The sequence below is a fragment of the Colias philodice genome, chromosome 30, assembly GCF_061535455.1.
Source record: "Colias philodice isolate Cphi_HAF_F1 chromosome 30, ilColPhil1 Martin Lab GWU primary, whole genome shotgun sequence".
Lineage (NCBI taxonomy): Eukaryota > Metazoa > Arthropoda > Insecta > Lepidoptera > Pieridae > Colias > Colias philodice.
Genome location: NC_143115.1, coordinates 1,291,748 through 1,314,578, shown reverse-complemented (window position 1 = coordinate 1,314,578; position 22,831 = coordinate 1,291,748). Strand labels below are relative to the sequence as shown.

General features: G+C 37.0%; 1 protein-coding gene across 6 annotated transcripts in view; it reads left to right on the top strand.

Moving 5' to 3' along the window:
* Nucleotides 1-22,831, top strand: part of Wdr62 (WD repeat domain 62) — a 128,297-nt gene that overhangs the window by 44,793 nt on the left and 60,673 nt on the right. Inside the window, exon 2 of one of the 6 annotated variants that reach the window (XM_089713323.1) lies at nucleotides 9,839-10,138. The exons of 4 other annotated variants lie outside the window; for them this stretch is intronic. In XM_089713323.1, the coding sequence (XP_089569449.1) occupies nucleotides 10,070-10,138 (69 nt within the window). In that variant the 5' untranslated portion in view covers nucleotides 9,839-10,069. Of the gene's footprint in view, nucleotides 1-9,833; nucleotides 10,139-22,831 lie in introns of all 6 variants that reach the window. One more of the 6 variants, XM_089713322.1, reaches the window with a different exon arrangement.

Genomic DNA, 22,831 nt, shown 5'->3' with positions numbered 1-22,831 from the left:
GAAAACGTAAATATGTACCACGGGCGAAGCCGGGGCGGACCGCTAGTCTTATATATAAAAATGAATCGCAAAATGTGTTGGTAAGCGCATAGCTCGATAACGGCTGAACCGATTTCGATAATTCTTTTTTTATTATATTCCTTGAAGTACGAGGATGGTTCTTATGTAGAGAAAACGTAAACATGTACCACGGGCGAAGCCGGGGCGGACCGCTAGTTTTTTATATATATAGAAGATTAGATAATATAAATGATATCGGTTAAAATAATTAACAGCATGCAAAAATTCGCTTATAAAATAAATGCACACAGTAATGCGAAAGTGACATAAATATGCACAATATTTCAATATGTTGTAATTATATATTGCATATTTAAATAAATATCTTATGTGAAATACAGCGGAACGTGCTATGCAATTTGCAAGCGATGTAGCAGAAATTTCGAGGTGAAATATAGGTAACAAGATTGTAACCTAAATATCTAGACAGGTTCGTAGTGGTGTGAGCTAGGGAATTTTAGATCTGATAGGTAGCCTAATGTACGCTTCACTCGCACACTTCCGTGTATGGTGAAGCTTTGGAACGATTTACTATCTGTTGTGACTTGTGATCCACAACTACGGCATTGGGGCCTTTAAGAAAAGGTTATCACTAAAAGTTCGGCAAAGAACCAGTGATACTACAAGTGTAACAAGTGTTTATAGACGGTAGAAGAAAACTCTGCCTAATCCACGCTAGGGCAGAGTTTGGCTTCGGACAATTTAAAACGTCAATGTTGCCTATAAACAAAATTGAATAGTGAAATATGTTGAATGTATCTTGTCCTAAAATATAACTTATGAAACATAATCAAAATACCTACTCGTTTAAGGACAAAAATATATAAATACAGTAGAATAAAAGTATAATTTACCATTTTAATTTCTTTTTTACCAGCCCGCCGCTTGTCGGGAAGTTTATAATAATACTTAGCAGTGAAAATACGTCAATTGCGCGATTCAGAAATTGTGTCAACGAGTCTGTAGAAAGACCCTAAGTAAATAGGTCAGAGATATAACGATATGAAATTAAAGACAACATCAAACTTTTAATTGAGTTGCGGAAAATAACTAGCTCGATCCCGCGGGTTCGAATGTAAAGTTCAAAAAGAATGATAAATAATATAGAATACTAGATTTCCGCCCGCGGCTTCGCCCGCGTTTGCAAAGGAAAACCCGCATAGTTCCCGTTCCCGTGGGATTTCCGGGATAAAAACTATCCTATGTGTTAATCCAAGTTACCCTCTATATGTGTGCTAAATTTCATTGTAATCGGTTCAGTAGTTTTTACGTGAAAGAGTAACAAACATCCATACATCCATACATCCATACATCCTTACAAACTTTCGCCTTTATAATATATAGATAGATAGATAGATAGATAGAAGATAGAATACTGATCCCAGATAAGTAAGTTTGGATTAAATTTGTCCCTACAAACATGTCGTTTATAAACAAACATACAGGTGAAGCTAGTAAAATCGTGTTTAAAGGATTAATTTTTATACCGGTAGCCTATGTGCTAATCCAGACTGTAATCTATCTACAGAGTGTCCCACCATTGGTATACTAAGCGCGAAGGGACGTGTAGTTTTGCATACACTGATCACGTAAAAAATACATAAACAACAAAATTACATCAAAAAATTTTTGATAAATTTTTCCTGAAAATCCATGTTTTCTTCTCTAGCTTCGCAAAGCCGTCATATACCGCTTCTCTAATGTGAGCTTTTTGTCTATGAAAACATAATCTTAAACGATAGCTCACGTGCTAGTGGCAAAAATGGGCGGGCTGCTTCTTAGGGGTGTACACATAGAGTTTTAAGAATTCATCTATTTGGAAAAAAAATGCCTCTGGAATTTTTTTAGTAATTTTTACGTACTCAGCGTAGGCAAAACTATAACCTCCTTTGAGCTTAGTATACCAACAGTGGGACACCCTGTATACATATCTTCTTATATATAAAAATGAATCGCAAAATGTGTTGGTAAGCGCATAACTCGAGAACGGCTGAACCGATTTCGATAATTCTTTTTTTATTATATTCCTTGAAGTACGAGGATGGTTCTTATGTAGAGAAAACGTAAACATGTACGGGCGAAGCCGGGGCGGACCGCTAGTACCAAATATTATCATCCGATCAGCTGTTTTTGAAAACGTAACAAACGTTCTTACAAACGCGCTCATGGATGCAAATTACTAGTAAAACTATTTACACAGTAAGTCGTAACTTACAAATAAAACATGTTACAATCTATAACAAAACATATCACGTATCAAGTAGAATTCACAAGGATTTTTAACAAGCTCAAGTATGTAGGTATGGAATGGGCCACTTTCTTAATACAAGTGTATGATAATAAGGGCGTAGGTGGCGTGGGCTGACCTTGCTCACACCTTCCGTTGGAGATTGGTTAATTGGCTTGTCGTGTGCATTGTTTTGATGGTAGATGTATCTATACTAATACTAGCGGCCCGCCCCGGCTTCGCCCGTGGTACATATGAAAAATAGATGTTGGCACTTGGCCGATTCTCAGACTTACCCGATATGCACAGAAAATTTCATGAGAATTGGTCCACCCGTTTCGGAGGAGTATGTAGACTAACATTGTGACACGAGAATTTTATATATAAGAAGATTAAGCTGAACATTTAGAATATTTTGGGTATATGTGTTTTGATGGCTGGATAGCTGGATATTGGCATTGACAGGATTCGTTTGGGTAAATTATGTGAACTATAACATTGATTAAGACTTCTCTATGAAACGATGTTGAATCGTCATCTATACTTATAACTACTTATCTATACTAATATTATAAAGCTGAAGAGTTTGTTTGAACGCGCTAATATCGGGAACTACTGGTCCGATTTGAAAAATTATTTCGGTGTTAGCTAGCCCATTCATCGAGGAAGGCTATAGGCTATATATCATCTCGCTAATACCAAACACTGAGGGTAAAAACGCGGAGCACAGCTAGTTATGTATAGAACTAGACTTTTTCTACGACCGCTTTGGAATCATCGGAATACGTTATCACGTTTTCCATCGCTTCGGAAAGCAGTTTCTACAGAGAAGAGCCCGCAAGAAACTCTGTAGTTGCCTTTTAAGTTGTTACATTTGCGCAGTTTACAATGCTATAGGTACCAGTAATTTTAATGTTACGTGTAGTTAGTCAACTTAAGCATTTATTCTACTTCTTTTAGAAGCGCTTTTGACTCGTCATAATGCATATTTACCACCTATTACGAAAGGAGGTAACTCTATGTTGTAAATTTTGATTTAGGATTATGTAATGTGTGTTTTATGATGTGAACATGCCCGTGATCGGTTTCGATTGCTGTGTAAATATTGTTATAAATAATAATAGGCTACGAACATATTGAATTAGATATGTCGTTATAAAAATTAAATAGGTATAAGTTAGTATCTTGTATCATAATTGATTTTTAGGAAACTTAAAGAAACTTGTTTAAAGTGAGAACAAAATTTGCGTCGAAAATCATGCAAAGTAAGAATATTTTTGTGAAACTATCTCTGGCCCGCGGTTTTACTCGCAGTGCTCCACTCCTGTTTGTCAGCGTGATGATATATAGCCTACAGCCTTCTTCGATAAATGGGCTATCTAACACCGAAAGAACTTTTCAAATCGTTCCTGAGATTAGTGCGTTCAAACAAACAAACAAATTCTTCGGCTCTATAATAATATAAGTATACCTAGATATAGATAAACATAATACTTGCTATATTATGTACTCAAACTCAACATTTATTTATTCAATAAGACTTCTTCTATTAGCTAACTTTGAAATTTGAATCGTCATTACATATTTTTAACATTTACCGCCGATTCGGAAAGCAGTATCTATGGAGAAGAATCGGCAAGAAACTCCATAGTTGCTCTTTTAAAATCATGTCGATATAGCTTCCTCTATAATTAATATCAATAGGTATAAATTTACCGATCTCGCAGCTTGCTCTATAACACCCATGCGCATACGCACGACGTTCAGCAAAAACGCAATTCATCTCGTAATCGACCATTGTTCATGTACCCAGTGAAAGTGGAAAGTGAAAGGTAGCTGGTTCGATTACTTGCAAGGGCTAATTTTTGCATATTTGTTGTTTATTTGGCTGTTGTTGTAATTTGTAAGTAACTACATAGTTTGAGCCGGGTAAGGCATTTCATAAAAAATTTACAAGTCCTAATTTTTCTATAAAAAGTGAAGTCCCATGTCCAATCGAACCCAGCACCCATCGGTTATACGCTGACGCGTCAACCACTGTACCAAGGAGGCGCTCAGATTTTTCTATAACACAATACATTTTGATGTAACTGGAATATATTTTTTACGGGTGATTTCAGATAAAGTAAACATACATGCATACAGTTCGTGTATACAGGTATACAATGTTTTAAAAATATAGTTGACAGTAGATTTTCTCATAGTTACATCTGAGGTTAAACCGTTAAAGTTTATCTCAATTCTTGATACAGATGACCTACTATTGAGAGCAGAGGTTAAATGACAATAATATTTTATTTAAATAAGTATTTATCCTATCTAGTTTTTTTATAATAAACTAGCGGTACACCCTGGCTTTGCCCGTGGTACATGTTTATATGTTTTCTCTCCATAAGAACCATCCGGCATCCTCTTATGTCGAGGAATATTATAAAATTAAGAATTAACGAAATCGGTTCAGCTTTTCTCGAGATTTGCGCTTAGTGCAACAACCAACTTAGTGTTTCATTTTATTATTATTGATTTCGTCATATCTATACTAATATTATAAAGCTGAAGAGTTTGTTTGTTTGTTTGTTTGTTTGTTTGTTTGAACGCGCTAATCTCGGGAACTACTGGTCATCATCATCATCATCATCATTACCAGCCTTTGTTGGTCCACTGCTGGACGAAGGCCTCTTCCAATGCACGCCACTGAGCCCGGTCAACGGCCCTCTGCCGCCAATTGTGGCCAGCAACCCTGCGGAAGTCGTCACTCCACCGTGTAGCAGGGCGTCCTACGCTACGTTTTTTTCGTAACTACTGGTCCGATTTGAAAAATTCTTTCGGTGTTAGATAGCTCATTTATCGAGGAAGGCTATAGGCTTATATACCATCACGCTACGACAAACAGGAGAGGAGCCACGGGGGTGAAACCGCGCGGAGCGGCTAGTTATTAGTAAATGAGAATGTAATAATATTCATCTAAAAAGCCTTTATTTTTAAATAACGGTAGTTTAATTATTCGATTAGAAGTCTGAGAGTTAGCAGGCTATTTGTAAAACCTATGCCTGTATTCGGATGACATTTGCAATTCAGTCAATGCGTCTTCCATGTACAGAAAACTAATATGGCGGTGGTTAGGGCTGTGCCAAATAATTTAGAACATAAGAAATATAATATTTTTGCAAAAATAAACGTTGTTAATACAATATTCGTATATTTAGATAGTGTATTGTATTTTTTAAGTTGCTGTGATTTTTTTTAAATTATTTTATTATCTTTAGATAAAGAATTATCATCATCATAAGATTTAGTATACTTGCTCGTGAGTTCGCTGGCGCGATCACTATCTACATATTTCGAAATTTTCGAAAATTGTTGTTCGTTTACTGTCGTGATATAACGAGACTGGTGGTAGTTTTTACAATAAAAATCGAAATATACCTGTGTAAATAAAATTAGAACTAGTGAATTGTGTGTTTTTTTAAAAATCTGAACGATGAAATGCAGTTCCATTAAGAGGTAACATCCTACTACTATTATAAAGGCGAAAGTTTGTAAGTAATGGATGTATGGATGTTTGTTACTCTTTCACGCAAATTCTACTGAACCGATTACAATGAAATTTAGCACACATATAGAGGGTAACTTGGATTAACACATAGGATAAGTTTTATCCCGGAAATCCTACGGGAACGGGAACTATGCGAGTTTTTCGTTGAAAACGCGGGCGAAGCCGCGGGCGGAAAGCTAGTAAAATATATACCTTTTTTTTTTTTATAGTGGGGAAATCTTCCAAAGATACCCACGGCCCCCGGGGAAGGAGCCGTGGGTTATGTCGGATTCTTACCGACTAAAACCCCACTGTGTTCCGTCGAGCCGCTTTAATGATGGGGCCGCGGGTATTTGTTAGAATTCTTCCGCGACCAGTAAAATATATACCTAACTGATAATTATATCGTGCCAGCCCTATCCACAGCGGAACCAATATGGCGTCGTGAGTTCACCAATCATATACGGCGTTAGGCTATTTCCCGCGCTCGCACGCGGTTCCGGCAAGCGGTTTCCGCGCTTGAAATGGAAAGTCAACGGCTTTTTTGTTGAAGGGATGTTTGGATAGTGAGTTTTTGAGATAAGGTTTAGATGTTAAGGTGAGACGAAGTTTGTCGGATAGAATGTTAAATACGAAATAAAATATTTAACAATAAAGATATGTGCTAAAAATTTAAATCTATACTAATATTATAAAGCTGAAGAGTTTGTTTGTTTGTATGTTTGTTTGTTTGTTTGTTTGAACGCGCTAATCTCGGGAAATACTGGTCCGATTTGAAAAATTCTTTCGGTGTTAGATAGCCCATTTATCGAGGAAGGTTATAGGCTATATATCATCACGCTACGACCAACAGGGGTGGAGCCACGGGGGTGAAACCGCGTGGAGCAGCTAGTACGAAATAAAATATTTAACAATAAAGATAGGTGCTAAAAATTTAAATAATATTATAAAAGCTAAAGATTGTAATATGTTTGTTACTCCTACATGCAAAAACTGTTGAACTAAATTTCATGAAATTTGACACACATCTATAGCGGCTAAATTTGTGAAAATGGATGTCTGTTACTTTTCCTCGAAAAAGCTATGGGCGGATTTGGATGAATCGTTACTGTTATATGTACATACTGTATAGGTTTCAATACATTTAGAATATCACAAAAAATCAAATCAAGTATTTCTTTAGCTATTTACAGTTATTTTGTTTAAAGTTTAAACAAACGAACTGACAAAAGCAATTAACAGTCAATCAGTATTGGAAAGTACTTAACCGACAGTGAAACAGTAATCGTATTATTGAATCGATTAATTAGCTTTCACTTGTATAATCGATATTAATCGATACAGCTGTATCGGCACGAGATTGTATCGGTTAATAAAAATATTGTAGTAAAAGGTTGTTTTAACTGAATAGAACCTAATTACTACATTATCACTACAATTTTCTATACTTGTAAATCTACCTATGCTAATATCACAAAGCTGAAGAGTTTGTTTGTTTGAACGCGCTAATCTCAGGAACTACTGGTCTAATTTGATAAATTATTTCGGTGTTAGATAGCCCTATTACCGAGGAAGGCTAGGCTACATATCACATATCATTACTCTAAGACCAACATGAGTGGACTGCGGAGCAATACGGGTAAAACTTCAGGGCACAGCTAGTTCTTAAATAAAGCCACGTAAGATTGTTCGCGGTAAATTCCAAAACTACTGCACTAATATTCGTTCTGTTTTCATCAATGGATAGCGTGGTTTTCGATGAAGGCGAAAGCGCAGGTGGAAAGCTAGAATATTATACAATACCGTATAAGAAAATACAGTCACGTCATGGTGTAAGGCGACGATGTTGCCAAAGAAGTTTCATTTCTGACACGTGTGCTCGGCACACACGATCTTTTTTTAAGTATAAGACGCTTATAAATTGCAAAATTGGAATTCAACATTTTTAAAAGAGTAGAAATCTTCGTTTTCCCAGTACGTTTTTTTAACATGATAGATTAAAAATTTGATATTTTTATTTAGATACTAGCTGCTCCCCGCGGTTTCACCCCCGTGGCTCCGCTCCTGTTGGTCGTAGCGTGATGATATATAGCCTATAACCGTCCTCAATAAATGAGCTTTCTAACACCGAAATAATTTTTTAAATCGGACCAGTAGTTCCCGAGATTAGCGCGTTCAAACAAACAAACAAACAAACAAACAAACAAACTCTTCAGCTTTATAATATTAGTATAGATCATTGAAATGTGATGAATATAGAAAGGAGAAGTTAATAAATAACGAGAGAAAGCAAAAGGTATGTCCCTATAGACTGGTTTAACTAGAGTACTTTTACTTACGCAACAAGAAATGTACGTACAATTATAATAGACTAGCTATCTGCCTGCGGCTTCGCCCGCGTAGTTCCCGTTCCCGTGGGATTTCCAGGATAAAACCTATCCTATGTGTTAATCCAAGTTACCCTCTATATGTGTGCAAAATTTCTTTGTAATCGGTTCAGTAGTAATATGTACCGACAACCAACATCGTCGCCTTACCCCATGACGGTATTGCCATGACGCGATCTTGAAATTTTACTCTAGACTCTAAAGAAGTTTCATTTCAAAAATAAACGTAAAACAAAATAATTTGGAAAATCCAAAAGTGCACGCCTCATAATTTTTTTTAATAAATATTTATTAATTATTATTTTTGTTTATTTTATAACAATTAAACCACATCGAATCAGACCCTGAAAAATGAAAGGGTTCTATTCCTGAGCATACTCAAGCGTAAGAGAAAAAAAAAGACTCGATTAGTAAAGTATTTCGGTCGCTATCGTGTTAACAAGAAAAAGGATCCGCACATACAGACACACGGACGTCCAAGACAGAACTTTTTTAAACTGTTTTTTAACTAGTTTAAATAACAAAAATGACATCAAAAATATCATGAACGTTAAAAATAGTGTTTTTTCTTAATATGTGTGTGTATGTATTATCTTACAAGTGCAATGTATGATACATAAAGACATTTTAAGTTTGAAAAATCAGATGTTTTGCGCGAAGTGACAGTAGTACCCACCTCAACGCTTCGCTTATGAGGCGTGCAAAAGGAACCTTCCAAATACACGAGTACGTACAAGGTTGAAAAATTTAGTGTCGTGATAAAAACGTTATGTATGTGTTAGCGATAACGTGTAGGTCTGTGCGAGAAATTCTTCCTGGATAAACCTTAGGTTTATCTTTAACTAGCTTTCCGCCCGCGGCTTCGCCCGCTTTGTCTAAAACATAATAAATTATATACTAAAACCTTCCTCTAGAATCACTCTATCTATGAAAAAAAACCGCATCAAAATCCGTTGCGTAGTTTTAGAGATTTAAGCATACATAGGGACATAGGGACAGAGAAAGCGACTTTGTTTTATACTATGTAGTGATAGTGAAGTTAAACTGTTCTGGAGGTTTATAAGAATGTATGGAATACGCTTGATATTTAATTTTAATGCTTCATTTTTAAAGAATTAAACGACGATTAAATGGCGGCCTTATTACACAGCAATATCTGCCAGACAACCTGTTGTTTTTACCTTTTAACGCGCAAATCATTATACCTACCTTTTAATAGGTAGGTACGTGGTAGTGATTTCGCTTATGTACCAGTATTACATTTGAAATTGTTTTTGTGGATGATTTTAAGTGCTGTGTGGATATGGATAAATTCTTATAAATAGATAGATGGAACTAAATACATATGATTAAACTTGAAAATTTAAAATAGATGTAATACGGTCGTATAATAAGGTATACAGCGTCAGTAATATAAGGCTTCTAGATTGAGTATGTAATAAACTTAATTAATAAATAAATGTGACAGATTCAGTTAGTATATTATTAGTTCTGTCACAGTATAGACTATCATTAACATACATTATTATAAAATTCAGAACTATAATGCTATTAAATCATTTAGTCTAAATATTACAAAGAATACTGCAGACACCATACTTTAGTTCCCATTAATAATTTCTAGTGCAGTGAGTGAGCAAGCTTCTTTATAAAGTTCAACGAAACTTAGATTAAAGAAGTTTCAAGTGCTGTAAAATAATTCGAGAAATGGAATGCAGTGCGGCGCGTACAGTTCGAAGTTCAAAAGTGACATTCCAAATTAAAATTTGACACGTGTTCAAAATTCGAATTTGACACTGCGTGTTCCAAATTTGAAATAGTGCGTGTATTTAATAGTGGCGTGTTGTTTAAAATGCGAATATGGCGTTCATTGGGCCGAGAAACAGTGGTCCAGTCATTAAGGATAGTATACACACGCCGGCTTATGAGGTAAGTTTCAGTGGATTTTTTATTTATTGTTAATTGTTAATGATAAATTATTTTAATGGATGAGAACTAGAAATAAATAGAACAACGTTTAATCATAAAAACACTAGTAAAAGATATCTATCAAAATGTGAAATATTGCACTTAATAAATAATGTGAAAAGAATCTTTCTGTACGCCCACTTCCTTTTACTTTCATCTTAAAAATCTGATGATTCGTTTTCTCTATTCGATATTTGTGATAGTGAAGATTAGAACAAGTCAGCCCCCCTAGTCAAGTGGCTTTCTGTTAGCGTAGCGTTCAATAGTATAGACTACGAATGTATGAGATTGACGTAAGCTGTAGATACGTTTATCTTTCGCTATATCCTATTCAAAGAAGTAATTAGGGAAATCTAAACAGCACTAGGTACAAACTAATCGACCTTTCTACACTAATCGAGCAAAACCTGGACTCACATTATGTTGAAAGTAGGTAAGTGTGTTGATTATCGACTTGACAGTTTCGATATATGTTATTAATGGACTATTGAATGGTCTGTAGATATAGAGGTATTTGTAAAGAAATATGTTTATTTATGTGTTGGTAAATGAAAAAAAAAATTGAAGTTATAATGAATTTTTCAAAAAAAAGGTTAAGCGTAATAAATAGTAGGTACCTACTGACTGTGTACTTACGAGATATAGACACAGAATATATAATAATATAGACTTAAATAATTCTGTATAATTTTTATCAAGAATAAAAAAACAACCATTGCAACTTAACACATTAACACAATAAAAAACGCACGTGTTATTTTCTCAAACTTAACCTGAATAAATCTTCGTCAGTTTTAAATTTGTTTATCTTAACCGACACCTACGAGATGTGCAATTTTCTTATTCCTTGTATGATATCATTTATAAGCGATTCGACCTCTTTAAATTGGGCTATAAGACTGATTTATCAGTATGATTCACTTCTACAATTATTTTGATGGACTTACCGGAACCGTGAATTAACTAGTGGAAGGTTTTTTGTTTATTAAGCTATTGCATAGCTTCTATCGCGGGCCTTGAGCGCAGGGACCGAATCTAGAAATTCCATAAAGAAAAAAACCTCACGCTCCCCACTCCGACGGGCACGGAGGTGTGGCTTGAAGGCATAGCATGCAATAGCTTTACCGCGGCAGTCCCCGAGTGACACACGTCTTTTAATGATAATGCAATAAGTATGTGTTTTATAGGTTACATTTCGGTGAGTGTGCGTACGGGTTGCACAACCTTATCCCTTCATCTCCATTCCTCAACCGCACTTCGAGACGTGGCGAGGGATTCCATCCTTATGTTGTAGATATCCCTCCTATTAGAACAGGTCGCTTCGAGTCATCTTTCTTAATGAAAACGGCTAAGGAATGGAACTCTCTCCCTAGCTCCATTTTTCCCGCACAATACAATCTGGACCTTTTCAAATCGTGGGTGAACAGGCTTCTTCTAGGCAGACGTGCATCCAAGTAGACCACATCGCTGCTTCCCATCAGGTGGGATCGTGGTCAAACGTCTGCCTATTCATTATAAAAAAAAAAGTATTATTTCCATACTACATTCTATGTCCGTTCTCAGTTCTTCATCATCAAACAAATCTTCGTTCGTTTATCAAAGAGACGGACAGACAGATTTGCTTTCGCAGTTAAATTAATAGAGAATTTTTTTCTCCATCTATAGATTTTCCTTCAAACTTATACTGACGCTTTATAGAATAAAGTACGTCTACCTACATTATTTCTAGAATGATCTACAAATGCTCAATAATGACGTAATTTGATACAACAATAATCGAGACACCCGTTGAATTAATAATGAATTCCATTATATAACAATATTGTTTTATTATTACTTGAAAATGAAAAAATGAAAAATAAATTTATTTCATACACACAATTTTCAAATACAGAAAGTGGATGAGTCCTCCTAGTAAGTTTACAAAAACCTGTGTCAGGAGGACCCGCTCTTCCTTAACTAAAGTTAAGGAAGAGCGGAATACAAATATAATACGTGTGCAGATGTATATGTATAAGTGAGTGAATGAGTGTGTGTGTGTGTGTGTGTGTGTGTGTGTGTGTGTGTGTGTGTGTGTGTGTGTGTGTGTGTGTGTGTGTGTGTGTGTGTGCGTGCGTGCGTGCGTTCGTGTGTGTTTTTTTTTTTTTTTTTTTTTTTTTTTTTTTTTTTATTATAGAGGGAAAAAATACTGTTAAGTATCTCAGGTCAAGATCTGCGACCTGGTATGTCGGTCTCGATCATGGTCTCATGGTCCATACCGACTAAAACAACCCTCTTTCTCCCGTCCATATCCCCGCGGGATGGCCGTTAGGCTTTACTTCGCGGGGGGACGTATAGCATTGCTGCTTTTCTCACGTATTTTCTATGCCGTCAAGCTTTTCGCATCCGTTCTTTCTTTCGTAGGTCTTTCAGAACCTCCATTGCATAAGCACTCGTTGCTTCCCACGATTCTTTGTTTGACAACATCACTCCGATTATGTTCTCAGGACATACTTTTCTTCCCATTGTTGTTTCCCAGGTGTCTCGGGCTTCTTTGTATGCTGGACATATAAAGAAAACATGTTCTGCATTTTCGTCTTGTCCACAGGTGGGGCACTCTGGAGAATCTTCATGCTTAAGCCGATGTAGGTATTCTCGGTAGCAACCGTGACCCGAAAGCATTTGGGTCAGATAGTAGTTAACCTCACCGTGCTTACGATTGACCCATGGTTCAATCCGTGGAATGAGGCGATGGGTCCATCTTCCCTTGGTAGAGGTGTCCCATATCCGTTGCCACTTTTCTAAACTCTTCCGTCTTTCTTCAGTTTTCAGCTCGGTCTTTGTGAGTGCGGTGCCGCTTTTCTGGCGATAGTAAAGGTTCTTTCGCTCTTCTGTCAAGACTTCGATTGGCAGCATTCCAGAGATGACGCATGATGCCTCTACAGAAACTGTGCGGAATGCGCTGGCAATGCGTAGTGCGCTAACTCTGTACGTCGATACAACTTGACGTTTAGGCTGTTGCAGCTGCAGCGCATTTGACCAAAGTGGGGCGCCATACAGGAGCACTGACGTCGTCACCGATGTTAAGAGCCTTCTCCTTTGTTGTTTAGGGCCTCCAATATTCGGCATTAGTCGGGATAGTGTTGTTGCAACTACTGCTGCTTTAGTAGCGACATGTTCTGCATGCTTATTGAAGCTCAGGCGTGTGTCCAGCATTACTCCCAGGTAGCGAACGTATGGTTGCGTTACGATCTCGTAATTACCGACTCTGAGTGAGGTTGTTTCTATCCGTTTCCTGCTAGTAATAAGTACTGCCTCTGTTTTGTGTTCAGCTAACTGCAGTCCGGCCGATTTCATCCACTGACTAATTACTTGGAAGGTCCTATCGAAAGCCCAATTCAGTTCTTCCAAGTATTTGGCTACTACTACTACTGCTAGGTCATCAGCAAATGCCACCAGTTGTGTTTCTCTTGGTATCTCCGATTTGAGCAGTCCGTCATACATAACATTCCATAGAAGTGGACCTAATACTGAACCTTGTGGGACTCCTCCGGTGACGTTGTATTCTTTAGGTCCACTTTCAGTGTCATATATGAGGACCCTGTTTTTAAAATAGCTAGCTACTATATCCCTAAGGTAATCTGGCACTTTCAAGTTTGAAAGAGCGGACATTATCACATCCCATCTTGCGGAATTGAAGGCATTTTTAATATCGAGAGTTACAACGAGGCAATAGTTCTTAGAGCCTCCTCTCCATCTCGTCCCTGAAATAGCTTGTCTTGCGGTGTCGATAACTAGTCCGATAGCATCTAAGGTTGATCTGCCTTTTCGGAATCCGTATTGGGAGTTGGACAAGAGGGGTTCGACTGCTTCTTCAATTCGATTGTGAATTATCCTCTCCAGCATTTTTCCAACTGTATCCAACATACAGAGAGGGCGGTAGGATGACGCCTCAGAGGGAGGTTTATTACCTTTCGGGAGTAATACTAATTTTTGCCTCTTCCAGACTGTGGGGAAAAAGCCTTCCTTGAGACAAGCGTTGAAGGCGTCTATAAAGATTCCTGGTACAGATTTTATCGCTTGCTTTAGAGCAACGTTGGGTATGCCATCTAATCCAGGGGCTTTGGTATTTCCTATTCTGCCACAGGCGTCTGATAATTCCTTCTCTGTAACAGGCGGTATAACTTCCTTCTTATTGTGTGCCATCTTGTATTTAAGTTTAGTTTGCTGCGGGAATAGCACAGTCACAATTTTCTCCAGCAGGGTTGGGTCAGTAGGTGGTGTGAGTCGATTATATTTAAGATTTTTCATGACAACTTTATAAGGTCTACCCCAGGGATCACTTTCCACTTCCTCAAGCATTTTTGTCCAGCAGTTCTTTTTGCTCTCCTTGATAGCTTTGTTTAAGACTAAGCGAGCTTCCTTATATTTTTTGTAAATTTGCTCGAAGTGGGGTGTCTTTCTGCATCTTTGGGAAAGTCTTCTGGCACGGATACACTTCTGCCTCAGTTGCGCAATGTTATCATTCCACCAGTAAACCGGTGGCAAATGGTTCCTGCTTCGTTTTCGGGGCATGGTTGCATCACATGCAGATGTTACCCTCTTGACAACTTCCCGTACCTTCTCTGAGGCATGCCCTGGTTGTAAAGGTCGATCTTCAAGGGTAATGTGGAAGATTTCGGGGTCAAATGAACTGACCTTCCAACCAACTTCATTGGATTTCTTCCTCAGCGGATTGGGTTTTTTGTGCCTGCTCGATACCTCCCAGTACAGTGCCCGATGATCGCTGCCAGTGTAGGCCTCAGTTACCTTCCATGATGTATTTTCCTTCGCCAGAACGCTGCTAACAAAGGTAAGGTCGACTATTGAACTTGCTTCCCCTCTGCTGAATGTAGGTTCATTCCCCTTGTTCAAAAGGACCACATCTATTGCAGACATTGCTTCTATCAGTGCCCTTCCCCTAGCATTTGTGGTTTTGCTGCCCCAGTCAATTGCCCAGGCATTAAAATCTCCCGCTATTGCCACTGGGGAGTTGCTTTGCACATCATCTATAATAGTATCTAAGAAATCGTTAAATTCCTGTATTGTACGACTAGGGGCGGCGTAACAACTGTAGAAATGTATTCCGCCGATCTTCGCTTTCACACAGCCTTTGGTGATTAGGTCAACACTTTCCAGAGGGCTCCTACCACAGGCCCATAGGGCGGCGTGTCCATCTTGGTCAGACAGCCAGGACGCACTGCTAAGCTGTTTATAAGGTTCTGATATTATTACCACATCTAAGTTTAGCTCCCGTACCATCTGCATCAGTAGATCATGTGCGGCCTCGCAGTGGTTAAGATTTATTTGCATTACCTTAAGCATGGCTCCGCCTTTCTAACCACCTGGAGTGCTCTTTTCAGTACAGGACATTTGCTTGAACCTGCAATATGTGCAACGCTCTCTGTTGACCCGTGCTCTAGGCACAGTGCACATTTGGCTTCCCTGGTGCACTCGGCAATTTTGTGGCCAATCTCACCACATTTTATGCAGCACTTTGACTTGTCCTCCTTGCTGCTGCAACCGTGTGCGAGGTGTCCATAATTCCAGCACCGGTAGCACTTAATAGGTTTTTGTGTGCTTCTTATGCGACAGTTGACCCATCCTATTTTTATTTTGCCTTTTTCTACGATCTGTTTGGCCACCTTCGAATGTAGTCTTACTGATGCCGTAATAGTGCCTCCATAAGCTTTGCGCATGTTTTTAATGTTGTCGAGTGTGATATTATCGACATCAGCTTGACTTACTACTTTTTGGAGTGCTTCCAGGATCTCCTGTTTCGTTGTAGACTCCTCGAGATCTTTAATTTCCACGTCTTCTTCCGGGACTTTACTTACTACTGTTGCATCCTGGCCGAGTAGCTCTGATATGGCCTTTTTTAGTTGTGGAGCTTTATCTGTGTCCTTTCTACTCAAGATAAGGAGCATATCCCCGGATGTGGTCCTGCGGATCTTATCGATGCACTCGCTCATTTGATTCGCTGATGGATCCCGCTTAACTCGTTTAAGGATATCAGCATATTGTTCCTTCTCCTTTGGGCGAATAATGAGCGCATTAGGTCTTTCTCGCTTCATTGGTTTTTTCATTTTACACTTTTTCTTCTTTACCTCTGTCCACTCTGTTTCGGATTCTGGTTTTTGGTCCACAAGTAACAGAGATGTCTCCTTTCTTCTAATTTTCTTCTGTTGTCTAGTCGTCTCCTCTGGTGAAGTTCGCTCCTTTCTCTTCGCCTTGCGCACTCTCCTACTTTGGGGAGTTGTCGCTTTGCTGATCTCTTCCACTTCGGTATCCTTCGCTGTTGTTTCAGAATATGTTCTGAAGAGCGACGGCGAGGTTTGAACTTCTATGACAGAAGTTGGCGGTTGTTGCACTTCCAATTTTTCAACCACCCTCTTGAAAGAGCTACCTAGTGTGGCTACATATTTACGGATTTCACCGTGGACATTCATTTTCCCTTTTATAAATTCTGCTAGAGCAACGATTGTTTGTTCATGTCGCTCTAATGCCTTCTTTAAATCCTCCTCTTCCATCGTTTTATTTTTATTTTTTTTAGAAATTGACTCCATTTTATTCCCACGAGAACCTAGGGAATAAACAGTCCGCTCCGGCAGAGCCCCGGTTGCCGGAGTAAGGCCACTTAATTACGCCTGAGGTGGGACCTGGTACCCTCAGGGGGGAGCGCTAGCGACGACAATACCCTGTCGCCTTCCAGTCCTGGGCACGCTAGACCACTGACATCGGGTTGTGTTTTGTCCGCGGGGGCTATTTTATTTCACCCCTACCCTGTGTCGCATAATGCGAGCCTCGGGCATTCCCCTATCCGCAACCTGGGGACGCGCCACGTAGCAGTACACCTCTGCCGAGTGGGCGTTCGTGTGTGTGTGTGTGTGTGTGTGTGTGTGTGTTTGGGTATGTTTAAGCTATTACGGAATATTATAAAATGTAGTGTAGAAGCGCCTCAGTATCCTCATAGGAAAGTGTTTTTAAATAATGAATAACTGTTTTTTTAAAATCACGATGATTAAGTCTATGTATATCCAAAATATTATTAAGACGATTATAGAGGTAAATGGACCTTGCTTTAAATTGGTGTTTAGCAAAAACTGTTTTGGTACATATAGTGTTAAAAACGTCTTTCTTTCTCCTTCTATTTTCAGTTGATTTGTCAAAAGGAGCCATTTTACGAATTTTAGTAGTAACTAAAAGAATGTACAACTGTCTAACTGTTAGAAGATCGCAGATTTTATATAGTTCCGAAGTTGAAAACCTTCGCGGTTTAAAATACAAAACTACTTATGAAAATACAAAATTACTTATGATCTTGAGTATGATCTTTAAGTAGGATTAAGAGCTTAATTAAAAATGAATGCAGAAAATATTATTTATTTATTTAAACGTGTTATATTTTACTCTTAAAATCTAATCTTAGCTGCTATTTAGTTGTGATCAAGAAATATTCAGCTGTCATATTATGTTGCTTATATTTTACCGAGAGATTAGGGCTAAAATCTAGTTAAAATTTTGACAAAAGAATCCTGAAGAGCGATGCAAAATAATTCTAGTAAAAATTGTACTACTTGGTATTTTATAGGATGCAAAAAGGCTCTATAACTTTAATAAAAAAATATCAGACGATTGCCGATGGGTATGCCGCGATAAATATAAGTTATTAAATACTAGGTTTCCTCCCGCGGCTTTGCCCGCGTTTTCAAAGGAAACCCCGCATAGTTCCCGTTCCCGTGGGATTTCCGGGATAAAACATATCCTATGTGTTAATCCAAGTTACCCTCTATATGTGTGCTAAATTTCATTGTATTCGGTACAGTAGTATTTGCGTGAAAGAGTAACAAACACACACACATCCTCACAAACTTTCGCATTTATAAAATTAGTAGGATGTGTAATAACATCGTCTTTATCACTAAATTCCTTATAAATCAATTAAAGGAATTTTTACCAGTATAAATTATTATTTTTTTAATATAAATAGGATAAAAATTAAAAAAATAATAATTTATACTGGTAAAAAATTTCAAGGTCGATCAAGTACGTACCAATTAAAATCTTTGCTTTCTTTAAATTAATAGATGTATCATATAGATATATAAAAAATCGTGCAAATGAAACACGACATACTATGCAATAATCTTTGATAGTAAAGCATTAAGAAATATATATCTATAAGTAGGTTAAAATGTCACCTATGTTTAAGTTGCAAAATAACACGTTCGCCCACGGAAAAAAAAGGTCGTGGCTATATCTGTTGTGAATGGGAAAGTATTTCTGTATGTTGATGGTCTTATATATTCCCTATAGAGTTAACTATAGAGAGAAAAATTTTCTCTTAAAGGTAGGGTAGTTGAAAATTTTTTCGTATATTTTGATAAAAAAATATAAGATGATCATAGATGTGTTGTGAATGGGAAAGTTTTTCTGTAGATGGCTAGTCTTTTATATTGTCCCTATGTAGATGGATCTTTACTTTTTTTGAAGGTATTTGAATGTAATCCCTATGGAGTTAGTTCTTTACTTTTATTGCATCTTGGAGGGTAGTTGAAGATTTTGTACGGATTATTGATTAAAACAAATATAAAGTGAAACACTGTGTGTCAATGGGAAAGAATTTCTTATGTTGATGGCTAGCTAGTAGCTAGCTCTTTACTTTCTTGGGTAGTAAGAAATTTCATTCTATGTACAAAATATTAAATGGGAACATATTTACGGCCGTTATGTCCGTTTATTATATGAAACAATGTGACTCTTTTATTTTAAGCCTGATGCTTAAATTTTCATGATTACTTCGGAGTATGTAATTTGAGTTCTGATTTTGTGCTACATTGTTTGTATAGAACTTTGAGGCACATACACACGGTTTTGTAACACCAGGCTTTATTCTTGTAAAACCTATAGACACGCATATTCCAATAAAAAAGACGAGTGGCACTCGGGGACTGCTGCGGTAAAGCTATTGCATGCTATGCCTTCAAGCCACACCTCCGCGCCCGTCCCCGTGGGGAGCGTGAGGTTTTTCGTTACTAAATTTCTGGATTCGGTCCCCACGCTCAAGGCCCGCGATAGAAGCTATGCAATAGCTTAATAATTGTACTGCAACTAGATGGTGAAAGCGGGTTCGGTTCCGTTACGATTTATTAATTTTATGACGTCTGTTTGAAAGCTTATGGTCTATGGTCTATTCACTCTATGGCCATATTGAGTAATTGCGTATGTGTGAAATAGCTGAAAGTATCGGTTATAGACCTTAATACATTTAATATTACTTAATATTGTAAAGGGAAAAATGTGTGTGTATGTACTATGTTGGGTTCTCTACCTTTAAATACTTAATCAATGTGTATGTTTTTGATAGAAGACAGATAATAATGGATTTTATAAGAAAATATGACTTATAAAAATCCCTTGTGTACAATTTTCGGATGGATAGCAGTTTATGTCTTAGTAAAAACATATAAAATGAATGTATGTAAGTACGTCCTTTATATAGAATCGTAAACTATGCATTTAATTATGATAGTATCCTCAGCAAAGTATTGTCGAGATAAACTACGATAACATGGCGCGCCCCTCCAAAAACGTTTGAAAGTATGTATTTGTGAAAGTATTTACAATGCACCACCAAGATTCACAACGCATGTGTGCGAAATGAGACGGCCGTCAAACAAAAACAAATCCACGGATTTGTTGCTCGACTAGTCACGCTCTAATCGCTCATTATTATTAGTAATGGCGCTGCACTGACGTATTCTATGAAAACGACACGTGCGTTGTCTTGGGCGCTCGGCAACTTATGATTAGTTGACCAACAAATCTGAGAGTAAAGTACTAAAGACGAATACGTACAACTACATACAAACTCCTTCGTAAGGATGTAACTACACACATTGAAACAGTAATTTGGAGGGGCGCGCCATGTTATCGTAGTTTATCTCTACATACATGAATACAAAGGTCTCTGAGCTAGTACGACCAATCTTGGACAGTCTATCACATGTGAAGTCGGAGTTCTATATCTAGCAAGTTAATAAAACGAGTGTAATATCTGTTGGGGTATAATAAGTATTCCATTAACAAGTCGTGAATGAAAAAAAAAGTCGAATGAAATCGAAATTAAAAGCACAATAAACAATACAGTTATGACAAAAAGTGTCATTTAAAACCTGTCCTCGTGGGAATCATCGTATCTATTTATTTTTACTTTAAAAATTACAGTTATATAGACAAGTACTTGCCTTGAGTTTTTTGTGCAATTGTCACAAATAGGTAGTTTTAAATTGACGGTTTGAATACGGATTGAACCAACTTGTTTATTTTTGTAAAATGAATACAAATTTCTTGTTTGTACGTATGTTGTCGTATCTGGGGGCACGGTAGTGCCCCCGCCAAGACGAGCCAAGCGACTACGCGTACGGGCACTACCTACCTTTTCTCGAAGCGCTTCGACGTTTTTTTGAACCCTCATAACTTGGGTTTGGATTATGCTACATCAACAAAATTTTCGGGATATATTGTCAATAGCGGACTTATTGAACATATTAAGTTTTAATTACATTAGCTTTTATACTTCAGATTTTATTTATATCTAAAAAACGCTAATTTCGTCACTGACTCACTGATGATCATCAAAATTCTTAAGGTATTTCCCACAGGTATTTCCTAATGTCCTAGAAAGCTGAAATTTTGTATGTAAGCTAGTATTAGCATACAAACAACAAAAAAATTATAAAACTTGTAACTTTCATCCCCCAACCCCTTAAACTAGGGGATGGGAGTTTGTATGAGACCTGTAATTTTAAATTAAATTTTGATGACGCTAGAGGTCTAATCTAATAATCTAAAACTTGGTTCCCCTAGATATATATATGTATAGGTACTCCTTGTTAAAAAAAAAATGTTACAAACAACCTACAAAAAGAAATGAAATCCCACCAAAAACATTTTCATGTAAAATGTTGCCAAGACGAGCCCATATGACTCACACTGTCAAAAAGTTATCAGATCTCATGTAGAGCCAAGCTTCTAACACTACACGCCCTAACTCTACAAGGCCTAACTTCACAAACTCTACGCCTTAGTCAAAATATGTGGCTTGGCCGTTCGTTACTACAAGAACTATTGTATAACACAAAAGTAATGAACAGTGAATTAATTTTTCACCTTACGCCGATGTGAATGTAGCGAAATGGCCAAGCCACATATTTTGACTAAGGTGTAGAGTTTGTGAAGTTAGGCCTTGTAGAGTTAGGGCGTGTAGTGTTAGAAGCTTGGCTCTACATGAGATCTGATAACTTTTTGACAGTGTGAGTCATATGGGCTCGTCTTGGCAACATTTTACATGAAAATGTTTTTGGTGGGATTTATTTTGTTCTCTCTTTATTCGAATTAATTTCAAGTTATCTTGGCACTATACAATTAAAATTGAATTAACGATATTCATTCAATTTTATCGTGAGAGACTATAGTTTCGTATCCACCTTAAACCTTCGGAATTAACAAATGTATGTATTAACAAGTAGGAAGTAGGTTGCTATTATAATTTCAAATAAAATAATTGTATTAATTAGAACCTAAAAAACGATCATTCTTAGAATCAATTACCTTATTGATTATAAAAATAAAAGACGATTTAGTTTTCTTTTGTTGGTCCATAATAATGTATTTTTGTTTGTTTGTAATAAACAAAACAAAAATCACATTTAAAACTCGTTTAACTTCTAAACGTATCTTGCGAATCTCATTCATAAACCGCCATGTTGATGACGTCATTTCTCAAGGTCAAACAACTCGAACTAGCTGTCCTTGCGAGGACGTATCTTCACAAAAGGGACTTTTGAATTGGAGTATTGGGTTACGAGTGTAAGGTTTATTTTGATATACATACATAATATACTTATTATAAATGTATGTTTGTACTTTGTATGTATGTATGTATGTATGTGGAAATAAGCTGGAACCTTTAGTTTGACTCGCGTGGTTTATACGTTAATTTTAAGTGTTTATAGTATTTATTTACCATAATACCTATCATATCTATATTTCGTCAATCATATTTAGATACTAATATTATAAAGCTGAAGAGTTTGTTTGTTTGAACGCGCTAATCTCAGGAACTATTGTTCCGATTTGAGAAATTCTTTCAGTGTTAGATAGCCCATTTATCAAGGTAGGCTATAGGCTATATATCATCAGGCTAAGAACAACAGGAGCTGAGCAATGCGGCTGAAACTGCCGAGCACAGCTAGTTTTTAAATATAAAGTAGATACCTCCTCTTAATACACGAAATCTGATACGCAATAGGTTTTTCCTATAATACAGCACAAAAACATCACTTATAATAATAATTATAGTTATTTAAAACTTGCTTATGTTAATAACTTGCCTATACGGTTTGACGCAAAAAAATAATGAGCTAAATAGTGTTTCAAAAGTGTAAAACTTGACATGTTAATGTAACTTAAGTAATCTAATGTAATTAGGTTGCCGATGATGAGTTAACACATAAAGAATATAGTAAATAATAAAAAGCTGGACTGAACGGAATGAAATTTAGCATGCAGATAGCCACTATGATGTAGGCAGATAGCCACTATGATGTAATAAAACTTTTATTTAGTTTTTTT